Source organism: Prionailurus viverrinus, chromosome E3, assembly GCF_022837055.1.
Source record: "Prionailurus viverrinus isolate Anna chromosome E3, UM_Priviv_1.0, whole genome shotgun sequence".
NCBI classification, from domain to species: Eukaryota; Metazoa; Chordata; class Mammalia; order Carnivora; family Felidae; genus Prionailurus; species Prionailurus viverrinus.
The window spans coordinates 17,511,425-17,528,253 of record NC_062576.1 but is presented as its reverse complement, the minus strand read 5'-3'; the positions used below and the strand labels follow the sequence as shown (position 1 = coordinate 17,528,253).

At 51.4% G+C, this 16,829-nt stretch overlaps 2 protein-coding genes across 4 annotated transcripts; one reads left to right on the top strand and one right to left on the bottom strand.

Annotated features, from left to right (window-relative positions):
- Positions 1 to 840: 840 nt before the first annotated feature.
- KAT8 (lysine acetyltransferase 8) lies at positions 841 to 11,960 on the top strand. 3 transcript variants are annotated; one of them, XR_007147812.1, is made up of 11 exons: positions 844 to 1,171; positions 2,478 to 2,552; positions 2,631 to 2,806; positions 7,210 to 7,263; positions 7,364 to 7,528; positions 8,382 to 8,471; positions 10,650 to 10,790; positions 10,888 to 10,981; positions 11,077 to 11,227; positions 11,326 to 11,529; positions 11,787 to 11,960. XR_007147812.1 is itself a non-coding variant. In XM_047838891.1 (11 exons), exons 1-11 carry the CDS (start codon positions 961 to 963, stop codon positions 11,849 to 11,851), a joined length of 1,377 nt encoding a protein of 458 aa, XP_047694847.1. In that variant the 5' UTR covers positions 927 to 960; the 3' UTR covers positions 11,852 to 11,960. The 3 variants fall into 3 exon arrangements, 2 of the variants coding, with proteins under 2 accessions (XP_047694848.1, XP_047694847.1); XM_047838891.1 differs by having other exon boundaries at positions 927 to 1,171; positions 11,375 to 11,529; XM_047838892.1 differs by lacking the exon at positions 11,326 to 11,529 and having other exon boundaries at positions 841 to 1,171.
- A 73-nt stretch (positions 11,961 to 12,033) lies between these two features.
- Positions 12,034 to 16,174, bottom strand: PRSS8 (serine protease 8). Its single transcript, XM_047838894.1, has 5 exons — positions 15,807 to 16,174; positions 13,907 to 14,069; positions 13,374 to 13,645; positions 13,121 to 13,287; positions 12,034 to 13,002 (listed from the first exon to the last, which is right to left on the bottom strand). Exons 1-5 carry the CDS (start codon positions 15,889 to 15,891, stop codon positions 12,694 to 12,696), a joined length of 996 nt encoding a protein of 331 aa, XP_047694850.1. The 5' UTR covers positions 15,892 to 16,174; the 3' UTR covers positions 12,034 to 12,693.
- Between the last annotated feature and the right edge of the window lie 655 nt (positions 16,175 to 16,829).

The following is a 16,829-nucleotide window of genomic DNA, read 5'->3' as shown; positions in this document are numbered from 1 at the left end:
AATTGAGCCACACAGGCACCCCAAGAACTCCTACTGATCTGCAACCTGAGGCCCCATACGCAGGCTTTGAGCATTCCACCCCAATAACCAATTTGAGCTTCTAAGCCCAATAACTAATTTATAAGTCAAAGAAAATTAAGAGAATGGCAAAAAAACATTTATTGAACACCTACCTTGCTTGATACTGTGCGATACACTTATATACATAAGGGATACCCTTTATATAGTTATATGGGTTATACAGTTATGTATAGTTTAACATTTACCGACCCTCTGAGAATGGACACCTTTGTACAATTTACCCAGAGTAGGATCAGAACCCGGATTCCTCACTAAGCCCAAGACGCTAATATGTCCACTGCGTCTAATTTGTCTAGGGGACAAATTAAGCCTTTAAAAAGGCTTACTTCTATGAGAGCAATTTACTAGCTATCCCTGGACACAGCCGTCCTGTTTCCTTCACCGTGAACAAGGACGGCAGTTTCTTCAATCTTTACAAAAGGGGTGACGGGGCTTTAGGTTGGCGGAAGTGGGCAACGCAGAAATGGGTGTTAATTCCAAGCTCAAAGCCCTACTGCAGCCAGGGAGGCAGCTCTGGCTCCGTCCCGGTACCGGGTAAAGTGGGGGCAGTGCCTCTGGTAACTGGCACCTCCTGGCTTCCTCAGGCACCAGGCCCTTTAAAAAGATCGGGCTGAGTCATCACACATCACGAAGGTCTCCTCTTTCAACTCAGGGTTCAGCCATATTTCTATACGGAAAAAAAAAAAAAAAAATTCCAGCGCGATTGGCACACGAAAGGTCAAACTTGTCAGGGACCGCTAAAACGCCGCACTAACCAGTGAGCTCTTGCTACGCCACAGGCCCCGCCTTCAGGGCGGTAGCTGCCTCCGCCACGCGTCGCTGACCCGGAACTAAAAGCGCTGCGTGGCGCCGGATTCCAGCGTCATTTCCACTACGACGATGGCGGCACAGGGAGCAGCTGCGGCGGTTGCGGCGGCTACTTCAGGGGTCGCGGGGGAGAGCGATCCCGGGCCCGGGGAGAATGCGGCGGTCGAGGGGACCGCCCCGTCCCCGGGCCGCGTCTCTCCCCCGACTCCAGCGCGCGGCGAGCCGGAAGTCACCGTGGAGATCGGAGAAACGTACCTGTGCCGACGACCGGATAGCACCTGGCGTGAGGGCGGGGCCCAGGGACAGGGGGCGGGGCATGAGGGCGGGTTCTCTGAGGGGCTGACGTTGTAGGGGCGGGGCTTGAGGGAAGAGCGCGGAGTTTCCGCCCCTCCCGGGCACCGCCTACAAACCCCACCAGTCTGGCTCTCCTGGAACACAAGCAGCTCCCGTTTAATTGTATGTAGAACTCCCATTCCACTTGCTTATCCAATCTTAGACTTCATTCCCTTTTTAAACAAAACCATCGTTCCTTGCTGGTCTCTCTGATCTCTGCGACTTACTTTTCCATCCCTCTTCTACAACCGCCAGCAGAGGGGACCTACCAAAACACAAAAATGAGCTTCCTTTTTCCTTTTCTTGTCTTCATCTTCAGAATAAACCCCCAATTCCTTAGAAGGACGTACATCTTTGTGACCTGTGGTTTTTAGACACCCCTAGCAAAGGCCATTGCCAGACTAGACCACACTGTACTCTCTGAAGACCACATGCCTTTTACCACCTGTGCCAAATGCTTGAATGCCCTTGCCTTTCTTGTTCACCTAGCTAGCTCCTACTCATCCTTTAACACACCATATCCCTTGTGATGCCATTACTGACTCCCTTCAGGCAAAGTGAGTCCTTCCCTTATGAATGTGCCTACAACATTTTCTTCATACCTCAGCTAGCCATAGTATATGTGACATTATGTAGTCATCGTCTGCGTCTTCCCATATCAAAGTGGGAACTTCTGGAGGGCAGGACCTCTTGTGATTCACTGCTGTGTCCTCTCTACCCAGCAATAACATAGCATAGGACCAGACACGCAGTGGTTGCCTTACTCATTTGTTGAATGGTTGGCTAGTTGTCAGGCGCTATGCTACATGCTTTAGAGGCATTAGCTCACCCTCTGAGGTGGGCACTATTAGTTCTGTTTTGTAGATGAAGAAACTGAGGCTCAACCAAAATAATTTGCACTTAAATATAGGAAGTGAGGAGCTAGAATTGTATATAAACCCAGAGCCAGCCTTCATGACTCCTGAACAAATGAGCAACTAAGTATAGTAAAACAAGCATTGCATTTAGTAAAATGTTAACTTCTTATTGTTTTTCAAATATGTGAGCCTGGGTAAGCTTCAGTTTTTCATCTGTAAAGTAAGAGTAACAGCTCCAACCTGGCCCACTTCACAGGCAGCGATTGATGGAATGGCAGATGTAGACGAGTGATGTTAGCTTGTGTATGTCCCTGGAATCTGGAAACTGCTCCTCAGTGTGAAGGATTCTTCTTGTTCCAGCCCTGCCTTTCTGATGATCCTATCCTTTTTCTTTCACAGATTCTGCTGAAGTGATTCAGTCTCGAGTGAATGATCAGGAGGGCCGAGAGGAATTCTATGTACACTATGTGGGCTGTGAGTGACTTGGGGCTTTCTGGGCTTGGACGGGGGAGAGGGGTGGAAGTACAGCACCCTCATGGCCTATCCTCACAGTTAACCGGCGACTAGACGAATGGGTAGACAAGAACCGGCTGGCACTGACCAAAACAGTAAAAGATGCCGTGCAGAAGAACTCAGAGAAGTACCTGAGCGAGCTGGCTGAGCAGCCTGAGCGCAAGATCACTCGCAACCAAAAGCGCAAGCATGATGAGATCAACCACGTGCAGAAGGTCTGGACCCCCTCCCTTTCCCCAAGGCCCCAGGAGGCTCAGCTGCCTCTGCCAACTTCCTTGGGTCCCAGTGCCAAAACCATAGCAGCTCCTGTTTCTTTTTTCTTCTTTCTTCCTTTTTTTTAATGTTTATGTATTTTGGCGGGAGAGAGAGAAGGAGACAGAGGATCTGAAGCAGGCTCTGCTTTGACAGCAGCGAGCCTGATGTGGGGCTCGAACCCCTGAGCCATGAGATCATGACCTGAGCTGAAGTCGGCTGCTTAACCGACTGAGCCACCCAGATGTTCCAGCAGCTCCCACTTCTTAAGCTCTTATAATGTGTAAGGGACTTTACTTATGTTTTGTGAGATACTCTTCACAGGTAAGAAAACTGAGGCTCAGAGAGGGCAAGCACTTGGCTGCAGTCTCACAGCAAGGAAATGGCACACCTGGGACTGGAACTCAGGCCTCCTGCACCAATAGCCTCCTTTGTCTCCTATTTGCTGTGCCACCGTAGACAAAGAATTGAAGTCCGAAGAGAAGGAAGAGAACATATGATATTGGGTGCTTGCTGTTGCCAAGCACCGTGCTGAGTCCTGCGTGTATATAAGGTTAATGCATCTTTCCTAACAGTTCAATGCCACAGGAATAATGGTTTCTTTTTGTAGATGAGGAAGCAGGATCTGAGAGGTTAGGTAACATGCCCAAGGTTACACAGCTAGTAAAAGGGCGGACTGGAATTAGAATAATAATGGTAAACATTTATTGGCTTGTGAGCCAAAGTTATAGGCTAAGTGTTTTAATACGTGATCTCACTGAAGTTTCACAGCAGTCCTGTGAGGTAAGCATTGTTATTATCTCCAGTTTACCGGGGAGGAATAGATGGGTTTAAGAACCTAGTCGGGGGGCGCCTGGGTGGCTCAGTCGGTTGAGTGTCTGACTTCAGCTCAGGTCATGATCTCACCATTTGTGAGTTCGAGCCCCGCGTCGGGCTTTGTGCTGACAACTCAAAGCCTGGAGCCCTTTTCGGCTTCTGTGTCTCCCTCTCTCTCTGCCCCTCCCCCACTCACACTCTGTATCTCTCTCTCTCAAAAATAAACATTAAAAAAAAAAAAAAGAACCCAGTCAGGAATTAGATTTGCCAACTAGATTGTCCTACTTCAGGGCACTAGCCCTTAATCATGACTTTGACATGTCCTAGAAACTTGGGCCACTTGTTCCAAAGTCTGGGTTCTTTTCACCCCTGCCCCTGGGGGATACTTTTCCCCCACTCCGAGTCTCAGTTTCTTTTTGTAAAATGGGGAGTGCACATGAGTCCAGGGCTTATTGAGATTTCAAGGCACTTAGACATTCATTACTTTCAGCCAGTGAGATTTCATCCTTCTGCATGTTTGTTGTGTGCTTTGGGGCAATGTTTTCCCAACTGTGGGGTGCAGCTTTTAGTAGATTGCCAAATTAGTTCAGTAGGTTGTGATCAGCGTTTAAATTTGAAAATGAGAGAAAGAGGGGTGCCTGCCTGGTTTAGTTGGTAGAGCATGCAACTCTTAATCTCAGGGTCATGAGTTTATGCCCCGCATTGGGTGGAGAGATTGCTTAAAAAATAAAGATAATAAAAAAATGAAAGGAAGAAATAGGATAAGATAGAAAATGTCAGAGTACGTTGTGCTTTATCAAAGGTAAGTATTATTTTTGAGAAGCACATAGAGATACACACATATGTATACACAAGCAGGTCAACTGGTTTACAGTGCTAACGGCTCTTCCTGTTGGGGGTTGTGAAAAAAAATTTTGAAATCCCTGAACCAGGAAGACCTTCAAGGTCTAAGGCAGCACTGTCCAATTGATCTTCCTGTGACAAGTGGGAATGTTTAATATCTATTGTCTGATAGCGTAGCCACTGGCCACATGTGGCAATTGAGCACTTGAAATGTGTTTGGTGTGGCTAAGAATTAAATTTTATTTAAATTTATTGAATTTAGGGGCACCTGGGTAGCTCTGTCGGTTAAGCATCTGACTTTGGCTCAGGTCATGATCTCATGGTTTGTGAGTTCAAGTCCTGTGTCAGCCTCTGTGCTGCCAGCTTAGAGCTTGGAGCCTGCTTCAGATTCTATGTCTCCGTCTCTCTCTGCCCCTCCCCTGCTCACACTCTGTCTCTCTCTCTTTCTCAAAAATAAATAAACATTAAAAAAAAATTTAAACAATGAGTTTAAGTAGCCACTTGTGGCCAGTGGCTCTTCCGTTGGAGAACATAGGTCTGAGTATCTCTTAGTTCCTCGACCGGGTTGCACTAGCAAATTAAATCTCAAAAATGTACCTCAAAGCTGATAGTCAGCAGGGTGGATGACAGTAGGCCAGTGGTGATAAATTCAGAGGATGGATAATCGGCGAGTTAATGAGTCAGATTCTTCACAGCTTAATTAACATTTAATTCTAAATAAACTGCAGCATTTGAAAAAGTAGTGTTTTTGTAGTTCTTTAATGCATTTGCAGGAGAGGATTGTATTTTGTGAGAGCTGGGAAGTGGGTTTTTAAAGAGGCATATGAGGAAAATCTTTCTTCCCTCATCTTTGCAGGGGTTAGGCTCAGGGTTGGACAAACTAGGGGCCTGTGCCTGACAGTGCTGAGTACCGGTTCTGTAGCCTCACCTCTCTGTGCCTTAGTTTCCTTTTTGTGCAGTATGGATAATGAGCACTCTTGTCCCTGGTTCTTTGTGAGGACTAAATGAAGTAATGCCTATGGAGTGCTTGGCACTTGGAATAAATGGCAGCTGGCTACCCCCAAGGGCAAGTGACCTCACCTCTCCCTGCCTGTTTACTTCCCTGTAAAAAAGAAATAAGAATGCTCTGTTTTAGGGTGGCTGAAAAGGTTAAATGGGGCCATACAGGCAAAGTGCTTTGTGGAAGGGGGTCTGGGTAAAATGCTGGCTCCTTTCTCCCTTCTCAACTATAGGGCAAGGCTGCTGTCTCCTCTAGTGTAGGTCATGGGCCTTCTTGGATCCCCCCTTCATTGTTAGGCTGTGCTTGCTTTGCTTCTACAGAGTGAGTGTGACATGACTTTTAGTCCCTGCTTTCTAAGGACTTGGAAAATAGGGGAAACCAACTGGGGGCAGTTAGAGGGAATTGTTGTTAACCACTGCATTCCCAACTTGAGAAGGAGAGGGCATATTCTGTGTCAGAAGAATCCAGTCCGGTCTGCTGGAGGGGGCAGGAAGGGTGCGAGGCCTTGAAGGACAGGAAAGAGCACAGTAAAAACAATTACCCATGATGGCTCATAAAACTGCCTCATCTCACACTCACCTGGCTTATGCTCTGCTTGAGGTTGAGTAAGCATTTTTTGGCAGAAAGAGGAGAGGAAACTGCATGTGCAAAGGCACGTTGGCCTCAAAAAGAGAGTTATCGATAATGTAGATTTGAAGGGGCTAAGACTGGAGGCTGGGAATCTGCAGGGGCTTAGGTAATTATCCAGACTTGAGATGGTGGCAATGGCTATTTGGAGCTGGGCAGAGAATTCCAGAGAGGGGTCAATTCCACAGATGTCAAGGAGGTAAAATTCACAGGACTCGGCCCTAAATTGAATGCCAGCTTCCTGAGAGAAGGAGTCTTAAAAGCAGACCAGGGGCACCTGGGTGGCTCAGTTGGTTAAGCATCCGACTCTTGATTTCAGCTCAGGTCATGATCTCACGGTTTGTGAGTTCGAGCCCCTCATCAGACTCTGAGCTGGCAGTGTGGAACCTGCTTGGGATTCTCTCTGCCCCTCCCCCGATTCTCTCTCTCTCTCTCTCTTTCTCTCTCTCTCTCTCTCTCTCTAAAATAAATAAAAGCACTTAAAAAAAAAGAGCAGACCTGCTATTGGTCTTGGACAATTGGACTGAGGGGATGTGCCCAGTGAGATGGGGACCCCAGGAGGACGAATAGGTTTGTAGGGAGCACAGGTTTAGTTCCTTTCTAGACACCTAGGCACCTATGGGAGTGACCCATGGGGCAGGCAGCTCCCTGGATCTGGTGCTCAGGAAAGAGGTCCAGCCACACCACGGAGTCTAGTGCCAGTTCCTCCTGTTTGCACAGAAGACAAGATCCATTACTCATCTGCCTCACGACAATTTTGGCAGAGCTGGTTGATCCCATTGTATAGCTGAAGGTTTTAGCCCAAGGAGACTGGAACCAGGCCTGATCCTAGCCATGTTCATCTGGCAAAAGGTCTAAACTTGGGCATCAGGGATGTGTGGGTGGGCGGGGAAAGTGAGAGAGAAGCTTGGCCCACCCAGCTTCAAAACCAGATAAAACAAGTCAGCTGTTCATGTGGTTGTTGTCATTTGGAGGATGAGGTCTGGAAGATGGGAAGGAAGCACTGGGTTCTGGTTCAGGGGAGGGACGGCTTGACCTCCACTTCTGTTCACCTCTGTCCACTGCTCTGTCCTTGCCCAGACCTATGCAGAGATGGACCCCACAACAGCAGCCTTGGAGAAGGAACATGAGGCGGTAAGCAGGGGCAGGGCTCCTGCCTGCGGGTACCCCCTCTCCCAGCTTTCCTTGCTCTGACTGAGCCATCCACCGCCCTCCACTCCCACGTTACCCACAGATCACCAAGGTGAAGTATGTGGACAAGATCCACATCGGGAACTACGAAATCGATGCCTGGTACTTCTCACCGTTCCCCGAGGACTATGGGAAACAGCCCAAGCTGTGGCTCTGCGAGTACTGCCTTAAGTACATGAAATTCGAGAAGAGCTACCGCTTCCACTTGGTGAGACTGGGCCAGCCGGGTCTGGTGAGAGAGGCAGGCGTGGAGGCGAGGGCTGCTGAGGCTGCAGCGATAGGGAAGAGAGACAGGTCCAGAGGAGTCGAGTACAAGGAAGAGCTGCCCGGGGTCAAGAGACCTGGGTTCTAGGCCTGGCCTTACCTTTGCTCGAGTGACCTTGGCCAACTTGCTGCCTTTCCCCAGACCTCGGTTTCCTCTTCTGTGGAATGGGGACAGTAATCCCTGCCCTTACCACTTCTTCAGGTCAACCCAAACACCACATGTTAATCAAGGCCAGCGCAGTGCCAGGTTCCTCAGTGCAAAAGAGGAAGCGAGCATAGCCCCTGAGCAATGGGACTGTAAGGTGTGGACAGATGGGAAGCATTGGCGGGGAAGAGGGGGGAGCTGTGTCGGGGGTGGGGTTGGTGTGGGGGTGGGTGTTGCCGGGGGCTCGCATCACTAGTGCAGCAGGGAACACTAGGATATTTCCCAAAGGGTGTAACCTGAGGCAGATGTATGCATTTTAGGCAATCGCCATTGTCATGGATAAGAGCGCTGGAGAGTCCTCCCAAGCCAGGCTGCTCTGAACTTGAAACCATCTAGCTGTATAATATTCAAGCCAGTTATTTAGCCTCTCTGTGCTTCTTCATCTATAAAATCTATAAAATAGCCTATAAAATAGGTTCTGTCTCCTCAGGGAGTTGGGAGGATTCCTTGACATAGGTGAGGTATGGAGCCCAGAGTCTGTAGATGGGGAAACAGAAGCAGAGACCTGTTGGAAGCCACACAGGGTTGTATGGGTGTACCTAGCAGAGAACCTCAGGGTCTCAAGCTTTTGTCTCCCCATCCCCACCCCCAGGGGCAGTGTCAGTGGCGGCAACCCCCAGGGAAGGAGATCTATCGCAAGAGCAACATCTCTGTGTACGAGGTGGATGGCAAAGACCACAAGGTGAGTTAGATGGCCGAAGTGCTGTGGGGAGGTGGGGAGAAGCACTGGCACTCTTGGATGATCCTCGTTGTCACCAAAAGGGTAGAAGCCAGTCTTGGGACAAGCCCCCACCGGGAAAAGGCCTGTGGGATCATGCTTAGCCTTGGTAGACACATGGCCCTGTGGTGTCAGTTTTTGGGACTGAGTTTCTGTTCTGTCCCTGAAGACTTTTCTCCTGATGGTAGCTTAGTATTGGGCAGTTTTGACACCCAGAATAGACTGTCATGCCGGAGGGTGCTTTTAGAAGCGCTTTCTCTTTCTGCCTGAAGGAAAGGTTTCTTTCCCGGGAGGAGACTGCTTGGTGTGAGACTTTCTGCCTGAGACCAGTGTGGCTCTGACAGCTGAGTTCCTGGTTTCTGGCAGAAAGACTTCAGTGGGGGAGGGTGGGGCCTTTAGGGTCTGCTTTGCTGCAATTGAGAACCTGGCCTTTACCTGGTCAGTCTGGGAAGGTCTCACTAAGTGTCCCTGTTCCCATGGAAGGGCAGTAGAGTGTGAGGAAGAGAGGGCAGGCTTCTGAGTGGCTCCTGCTTCAAATTGTCCTGTCATTTAGTAGCTGACCTTGGACAAGTTACTGAACGTTGTTTGTTCCTGTTTCCTCATCTATAAGATAAGAGTCATGATAATGTTTACCTAATAGGGTTGTTGGTGGAACAAATGAGACAGCAATGGCAAGTAGTTAACACTGTGCCTGGCATCAAGTAGGTGCTTAGTAAACATGGGCCTTTGTTACTATTGGTGACCTCTTGGGCTCAGTCAGCCTTGTGATAAATAGCTTGGGGAATATTAGCCCTTAACCTGGACTGAGTCCCCTGCTTTGCCTGAGCATGAACAGGGGGAGTGGCACAAAGGGCTCCAGCAGGAGGTGTGGATGTTCTTTCTAGCTCTACCCTTGGTTAACTTTGAAGCCTCAGGCAAGCACTGCCCCTTCCCAGAGCCTCAGTTTCTTCCTAAGCAAAGTGCACTAGCAATGCTGGGCTTCACAATTGTTGGGTCAAATAAGAGTGGGTGTAAAAGGTGTCCTAAATCAGTGGGCCTCTTGATCTGTGCCATGAAGCCACCCTCACGGTCTCATTGTCCCTTCTGATGTCGGTCTCTAGCCTGAGTGGGTATCTGGGTCTCAGCAGAGTGTGGCCAAGTGGGCAGACAGCTCAGGCTTTGGAGTCAGGCTCAAAGCTCACCCATTCAGCAAACATTTACCAAGCACGAGGCTAAGCATGAAGCTTGGTGCTTGCTCTGAACAAGACAGAACGTCTATACCAGTTTGAATCCTGCTGTAGCACTCAGCAGCCGTGGGACCTCATGCCAGCCATAGCTCCTCTGAGCCTCAGTTTCCCAATCTGAAACATAAGATTTAATGTCCCTGAAGATTGAACTCCTATTTAGCACTTAGAAGTGGTAACTGAGGGGTGCCTGGGTGGCTCAATCGGCTAAACTTTCAGCTCTGATTTCAGGATTATGAGTTCAAGCCCTGCTTTGGGCTCCAAAGCTGGGCATGAAACCTATTAAAAAAAAAAAATGGTAACTGAATGGGGCCCTTGGCTGGCTATTGGTGGAGCATGTGACTCTTGATCTCAGGGTTGTGAGTTTGAGCCTTATGTTGGGTGTAGAGATTACTTAAAAATAAAATCTTTGGGGGGCGCCTGGGTGGCGCAGTCGGTTAAGCGTCCGACTTCAACCAGGTCACGATCTCGCGGTCCGTGAGTTCGAGCCCCGTGTCGGGCTCTGGGCTGATGGCTCAGAGCCTGGAGCCTGCTTCCGATTCTGTGTCTCCCTCTCTCTCTGCCCCTCCCCCGTTCATGCTCTGTCTCTCTCTGTCCCAAAAATAAATAAACGTTGAAAAAAAAAATTAAAAAAAAAAAAATAAAATCTTTGGAAGAAAAAAAGGAAAGAAAAAAAACAAAAAAAGAAGTGGTAACAGATTAATCTAGCTCTCTGGTTTTCAGTTTCCCTGTCCATCAGAAAATGACAGTAAGACTCCTTCCAATTCTAAATATTGTGAGGAGCCTGCTTCTCACTGGCCTGGCACTGGCTGCTCTCTAATGCCTGGCACTTGCATAGCAGGGTGGCAGCCACAGCCCAGGCCGAGGTGGGAGCGTTATACCTGCTCCCTGAGCCTGCTTCTACCTCCCCACTCCTCAGATTTACTGTCAGAACCTGTGTCTGCTGGCCAAGCTTTTCCTGGACCACAAGACGTTGTACTTCGATGTGGAGCCCTTCGTCTTTTACATCTTGACTGAAGTGGACAGGCAGGGGGCCCACATTGTTGGCTACTTCTCTAAGGTGCTGGGGTGGGGAGCCCGGGTTGAGGGAGGGTGGGGACTATGAACCAGAGAAAGGACTGAGCCTCCCCAGAGGTCCTGACCACACACCCCTGTAGGAGAAGGAGTCTCCAGATGGGAACAATGTGGCCTGCATCCTGACTCTGCCCCCCTACCAGCGGCGTGGCTATGGAAAATTCCTCATTGCTTTCAGTGAGTGGTTCCTGGCCTGTCAAGGAAGGGGCAACTACGGTGGGGGTGCCACCGCAGGGCCGGGTCCTCAGAATCCTTCTTTCCACCACTGCCAGGTTACGAGCTCTCCAAGCTAGAGAGCACAGTAGGCTCCCCTGAGAAGCCACTGTCTGACCTGGGCAAGCTCAGCTACCGCAGCTACTGGTCTTGGGTCCTGCTGGAGATCCTGCGAGACTTCCGGGGCACACTGTCCATCAAGGATCTTAGGTGAGGGCCCTGGAACCCTTAAAGAGGAACCCTTAGAAGAATCTAAGGTTGGCCATGATCTTGTCTGTCTCCTTGTCCCCTTTTGCTGTCCCAGTCAGACCCCACAAGGGAACTCTCCCCAGCAACTACTCCAATCCCTTTCTGCAGTCAGATGACCAGCATCACCCAGAATGACATCATCAGCACCCTACAGTCCCTCAATATGGTCAAGTACTGGAAGGGCCAGCATGTGATCTGTGTCACACCCAAGCTGGTAGAAGAACACCTCAAAAGTGCTCAGTATAAGAAACCACCCATAACAGGTAGGGGGGCGGGGGCTGCCCAGGTTGTGTGTGGTAGGGGGTAGGTGTTGAGGAGCCAGAGCTACCTTTTTGCTGTCACATGATCCCAAACTAGTCTGACCAGCTCCCAGGACTGAAGCCTGGGGCAGGCTAGTCAGTCATTCCCAGGCTTCCCTGCCCCCTTCCCAGGACTCAGTCTGCCCTTGTTCTCACCTAGAGGTGATACCTGGCCTGGGCCCAGAGGCCCAGCCCTGCCTCTCATGTCTGTCTCCCCACAGTGGACTCTGTCTGTCTCAAGTGGGCCCCCCCCAAGCACAAGCAAGTGAAACTCTCCAAGAAGTGAATGGCCTGTGCCCCTGCTGCTGGACCTTTATCTCCTTGTCCCCTAGCCTGTAAATAAATATGTACAGACCTGTTTCATCATTTTTTAAAATAAAGTAAGTTCTGCCGTGGTTCTGGACTTTGGAGGTGGGAGGGAGAGGCTAAGAGCTGATGTTCTTTGTTGCACGCCACACACAGAGCCAATTGTGCTCAAAACATTTTACTCCTTGTTCTTTCTACCCCTCACCCCAGATCCAAGCCCAAGCCCAGTTCCGGTGGGGGCTCAGTCCTCCGGAGTCTAGGAGTTGAGGTTCGAGGAGGGCATGGCAGCCGATGGGGCAAGATTGGGGCCTTTTCTGTTCTTGAAAACATGCTGCCCAGAGGCAGTCCCCGCTCAGAATACAGGAAGAAGGTGAAGTGATGGGGCTCATCAGGCAGAACTGGTAGGGTGCTAGAGCCAGTTCTTTAGCAGCAATTAGCTGGGCAGGTACCCAGTTTTCTAGAAACAGGGTAGGGAGCCTTGGCTCATTTTCATAGCTAAGGGTCCTTGGGGGCTCCATAGGAGCCCAGTGAGGAGGGTTGTGAACAGTAGGTGGGGGTGGCTAGAGGTCCTAGCCAATACCACAGGTAGTAAAACACCTGACTGTGGACCGTAGTTGCAAAGAACAAACCTAGAAGAGTGGGCTCAAAGGTCAGGATAGTGCCTTGGACTCCCACAGGGTTCTGGGAGGAAGGAGTGGCTTAAGCCAGTCCCAAGACCCAAAAGATGTCAGGGAAGGGCCAGGTCCATTCCTGGGCCAGGCATCTGTCCTTGGGGGCAGTGTGGAAGTCCTGGAAGCGGGGTCAGCTCTCAGGATGACTAGCTCAGCAGAGGAGGCCCAGGGTCAGGCCTAGTGGCAGCAGAAGGATGAGCCCCAATACGGCCTGGGCTGGGGCAGAGTTGAAGGCCTGGTGGTTGACACAAAGATGGCCATCGGGCTGAGACTCCTGGATTTGGGGCACCACACGAGGCTGGAGCTCTGTCACATGATAGTGAATCCAGGAGGCATAGCTGGAGGTCAGAGTGTACACGCCAGGCCTGTTGGGGGCCCCACAGGCATCGCCCCAGCTCACAATGCCTGCCAGGTACCAGAGGCCCCCCACAAGGCAGGAGAGTGGGCCCCCAGAGTCACCCTGAAGAGAAAAGTCATAACTGTCAAGACTAGGCCCCAGGCCTCCAGTCATCCACGCCAGCCCCATCCGGCCCTCATCTCCCAAGATGCGCTCGTCTCACTGGAACCCCTGCATTTACCTGGCAGGCATCCTTGCCCCCCTTCACATAGCCAGCACACAGCATGTCCTGCTGGATAAAGTGGGGCTCCTCAGGTTTGGCGTCAATGTTGTACAGACAGTTACATGTCTCTCGGCTGATCAGTGGCACCTCAAGTTGCTGAAGCTGCCGGGGGGCCAGGAGGCTCACTGTAGGAGCAAAAGATGCTTACCTGGGGCCTCCTACCCTAAGTCAGGCACCCCTCCCTGCCTCTAGGCATCAGCGCCCACCTCACCTGAGGGCGCCACATGGCCCCATCCAGTGACAGTACATTGGAGGCCATTGGGGAAGGAGGCGTTGGCTGCAGGGAGGCAGATGGGCCGGATGTAGCGGGAGAAGGTGACAGGGCTACTGAGACGGAGGAGTGCAATGTCACCCTGGGAGCCCTCCTGGTGGTAGCTGGAGTGGGAAATGACCTGTGCCACGGTGCGGACCTCGGCCTCAGGCGTGTAGGAGTCCAGCTGGTGGGCCCCAAGCTTTACCTCATAGTCTTCCTTGACGTGCTCCCTGCAGGCAGAGGGGCCAAGGCTGGGACCCAGGAGACCTCTCCTAGTTCCCTGATCCCTGTGGGCTTGTTATATCCAACCCCAGATTCTGATCCCAAACTGCATGCTAGTTTTACCCTGTGACCTGTCACCTCTGACCTTCACTGCTGACTGATCCTTTCAGACTTTATTGATACCCCTCGACCCAACCCAAGAATCCCAACCTCTGGCCTAGACTGATACACCTTTGACTTCCCCCCCATGCCCACCACCCAGCTGGTACCTTGGGAAGCAGTGAGCAGCTGAGAGCACCCACTGCTCAGACACGAGAGAACCACCACACGCGTGGGTGCCATCGTAGGTGATGCTGACCTGCCAGGGCCACTGGCCAGCGGCTGCACTGCTACCACCTGTGATGCGTGCTTGGGAGGCCACACCGCAGAAGGCTGCCCAGGGAGGAAGGGGAGGGGGTCAGGTCCTTCTGGGGCCCCCATACCAGGTCCTCAGCCCTGCCGTTCCCCATACAGCCCAGACAATCTGGTTTGGAGCTTGGGAAGTGAGTTCGCAGGAGCCAGCCACCCCTTTGTCCTTGCCCCACTGCTCACTGGGCATGGTTAGTTCTGCCCCCTTAACCACCCTCATTACCTAACCCAAGTTTCATGCGCCTTCCTTTCTCTCAGATCCTCCTACCTTCCATTCAGTCCACTCCTTACAAGTCAGAAGATCTTTATAAACCACAAATCTGATCAGGTCATACCTCAGCTTAAATCCTCCCCAGGGCTCCACATTGCCCTTAAGATACATTCTCTACCTTCCATGGCACTACCATTTACTCCAGCCATCCCTCTGGACATTTACACTGGGCCACACACTTGTTTGCCTCTAGACCTTTGCTTATCCAGGTCCCTCTGCCTAGAATACCTTTCTTCATCCCTACTCTGCTATGCAGACCTATTTGCCTACGGAGACCATTCAAATGTCAGGCACTCCTTAACCTGCCCTGAGCCTGCTGGCTGAGTTAGACAATGCTGGAAGCTCCCAGGGCCCATACTTTACCCAGCACTGCCCCATCACACAGTCATGATGGTCTATGACTGTTTCAACTGCAGCAATCTGGGCATTCCCTAGTGACAGGGACTGGAGCAGATCTCCTTGTCCCCAGTGCCGAGCACAGGGCTGGACACACAGAGTGGTGGATGTGTGTTGAACAAACAACAGGATTCCCACACTGAACATCTGGTTTCCAGGACTGCCTCACCCCCACCGAGGCTGCCGTTTGGAGCAGGACCCAACAGCCTTTCACAAAGTCACCTTCCCCGGAGCAGGGAAAACTGCCCGGCCAAGCTCCTCCTTCTCTCCTCATAATAACTACAATAGCTACTATTTAGTGACTGTTCAAGCAATGCCAGGCTGGGAGAGGGCTTTCACTTCTATCTCCATGACTCCTCACTGGGCCCCAGGAGACAAACATAACCAACTTCCATTTTTGAGGTGAGGGGACTGGCCAAGGATACATAGCCAGTAGTATCTGGTGAAGTGGGAATTGAAAACCAGACTCAGAGTCAAGTGGTGAGCCTTAGAAGAAAGGAAACCTCTGGTTCATTTTCCTCAAAGGACCCACCTTTGGGATCAGATCTGGGTGTAAAATCTCAGCGACACCTCTTATGGGCTGTGTGCTCTTGGCTAAGTCACTTCACTCTCTACCTCAGTTTCTTTCTCCGAAGAATTAGGGCTCTAATCCCCATCTTTCAGAACTAATGGGGGGATTTACATAAGGTAATAAGAGTGGGTGAGATGGCCCTACAGAGAGGGTCAGGCACTCATGAAACACTCCATTGGAATCTGAATCCCGGTTCCCTTCCTTTCCCCTCCCCCATGCAAGGCTCACCTTCCTGCCCATCAGCTCCTGGAGGGAGAGAGCAAGAGGAAAGGGTAAACAGGAAAGACCAGAGTTCCCAGGCCCCTTAGCACCTACCACTTCTCCAGAGGACGGTCCTCCCCACCCCCTTGACTCCCCGGAGGCCGAAGCTGAAGGGAGAGACAGAGGCCAAGATCTAGGGAGGCTGAAGCTGGGGGATTCTTGAGCCCAGGATAAGGGATGTGCCCAGAAAAAGATTATAGCCTCAGTTTACGTGCACCACCCCTTCCCTGAGCCCCACACTCTCTGACCCACACATACTCACCAAGACCGGACCGGAATAATCCAAGTAAAAGCAGAATGGCCACAGCCTCGAGCTGTGTAAGTCCCAGGCCCGCCCTGTGGGCCATGGCCCAGAACCAGGGCCCCTGGGGAGACACCAGGCACCCAAGGGAAGGGACCTGGGGTTGGTTTCGAAGGCAAGATCCAGGTGTCGGGCCCAGTGGGAAGGGATCCTAGAATCCTCGCTGGGAAGGGGGAAGAGATGTCCAAGGCAAGAATAAGGCACAAAGGGAGACGTTCGGGTTTCCGCAGCTGCCGGTGAGGACACGTCTCCCGCTCGGTTTGGCTACGTAGAGACCTTCCAGAGTGGTGGATCCGTGGAGAAAGGCACCTACCTGCCTGCCCCTCCCCTAGCCCCGCCCTCCTCACTTAGCTCCGACAGCTTTTGTTGCCAACACAGTCCTAAGTCCTCCCAGACCCCTAGGCCCTGTGTGTGTGTGTGTGTGTGTGTGTGTGTGCGCGCGCGCGCGCGCGCGCGCGCGCGCGCCAGGAGGGACTGGAAACCCCTGACAGCTGCACTCCTTAGAGTGTGACCCAACTGCCGTTTGCCCCAGGTCTTTCAGGTCTCCCAGACCAGTTATGTCCCCCAGGGCCTGGCCCAGCCTTTGTTGTCCTGGGGCCACTGTGCTCCTCCTTTCTTCCCTCCTTCAGCCTGGTATCTGAGCTCAGGACACCTGGGTCTGCCCTGGACCTGCCGTTTCAGGCCCTTCTATAGAGCCTGCGGCCTCCTCTGTGTGTGCTGAGGTGTGGTGAGTGCGACTGGCAGTGCCAATAATCTCATAAATATTTCCTGAGTGCCTACTATGTTCCAGGCACAGGAGACAAAACAGACACCATCTCTGCCTTCGCTGAGCTCACAGTGAAGTTAGAGGTGACAGCTTTGAATCAAATAATCACATAGCAATTATAGAATAATTTCAAGCTAGGCCCTCTGATAAAGAAGAACGGGTGCTCTGGGGGCCTGTTCGCAGGAGCCTGACGTAGGCTGGCATAAAGAAGGGTTCCT

Excerpts from the sequence above, each read along its gene's own strand:
- KAT8 (XM_047838891.1), top strand. The coding sequence starts at position 961 with ATGGCGGCACAGGGAGCAGCTGCGGCGGTTGCGGCGGCTACTTCAGGG. Across the intron at positions 7,264-7,363 it reads TGGAGAAGGAACATGAGGCG|ATCACCAAGGTGAAGTATGT; the intron begins GTAAGCAGGGGC and ends CGTTACCCACAG. Across the intron at positions 8,472-10,649 it reads TGGATGGCAAAGACCACAAG|ATTTACTGTCAGAACCTGTG; the intron begins GTGAGTTAGATG and ends CCCACTCCTCAG.
- PRSS8 (XM_047838894.1), bottom strand. The coding sequence starts at position 15,891 with ATGGCCCACAGGGCGGGCCTGGGACTTACACAGCTCGAGGCTGTGGCC. Across the intron at positions 13,646-13,906 it reads GCTGCTCACTGCTTCCCAAG|GGAGCACGTCAAGGAAGACT; the intron begins GTACCAGCTGGG and ends CTCTGCCTGCAG. Across the intron at positions 13,288-13,373 it reads GGGCCATGTGGCGCCCTCAG|TGAGCCTCCTGGCCCCCCGG; the intron begins GTGAGGTGGGCG and ends TTGCTCCTACAG.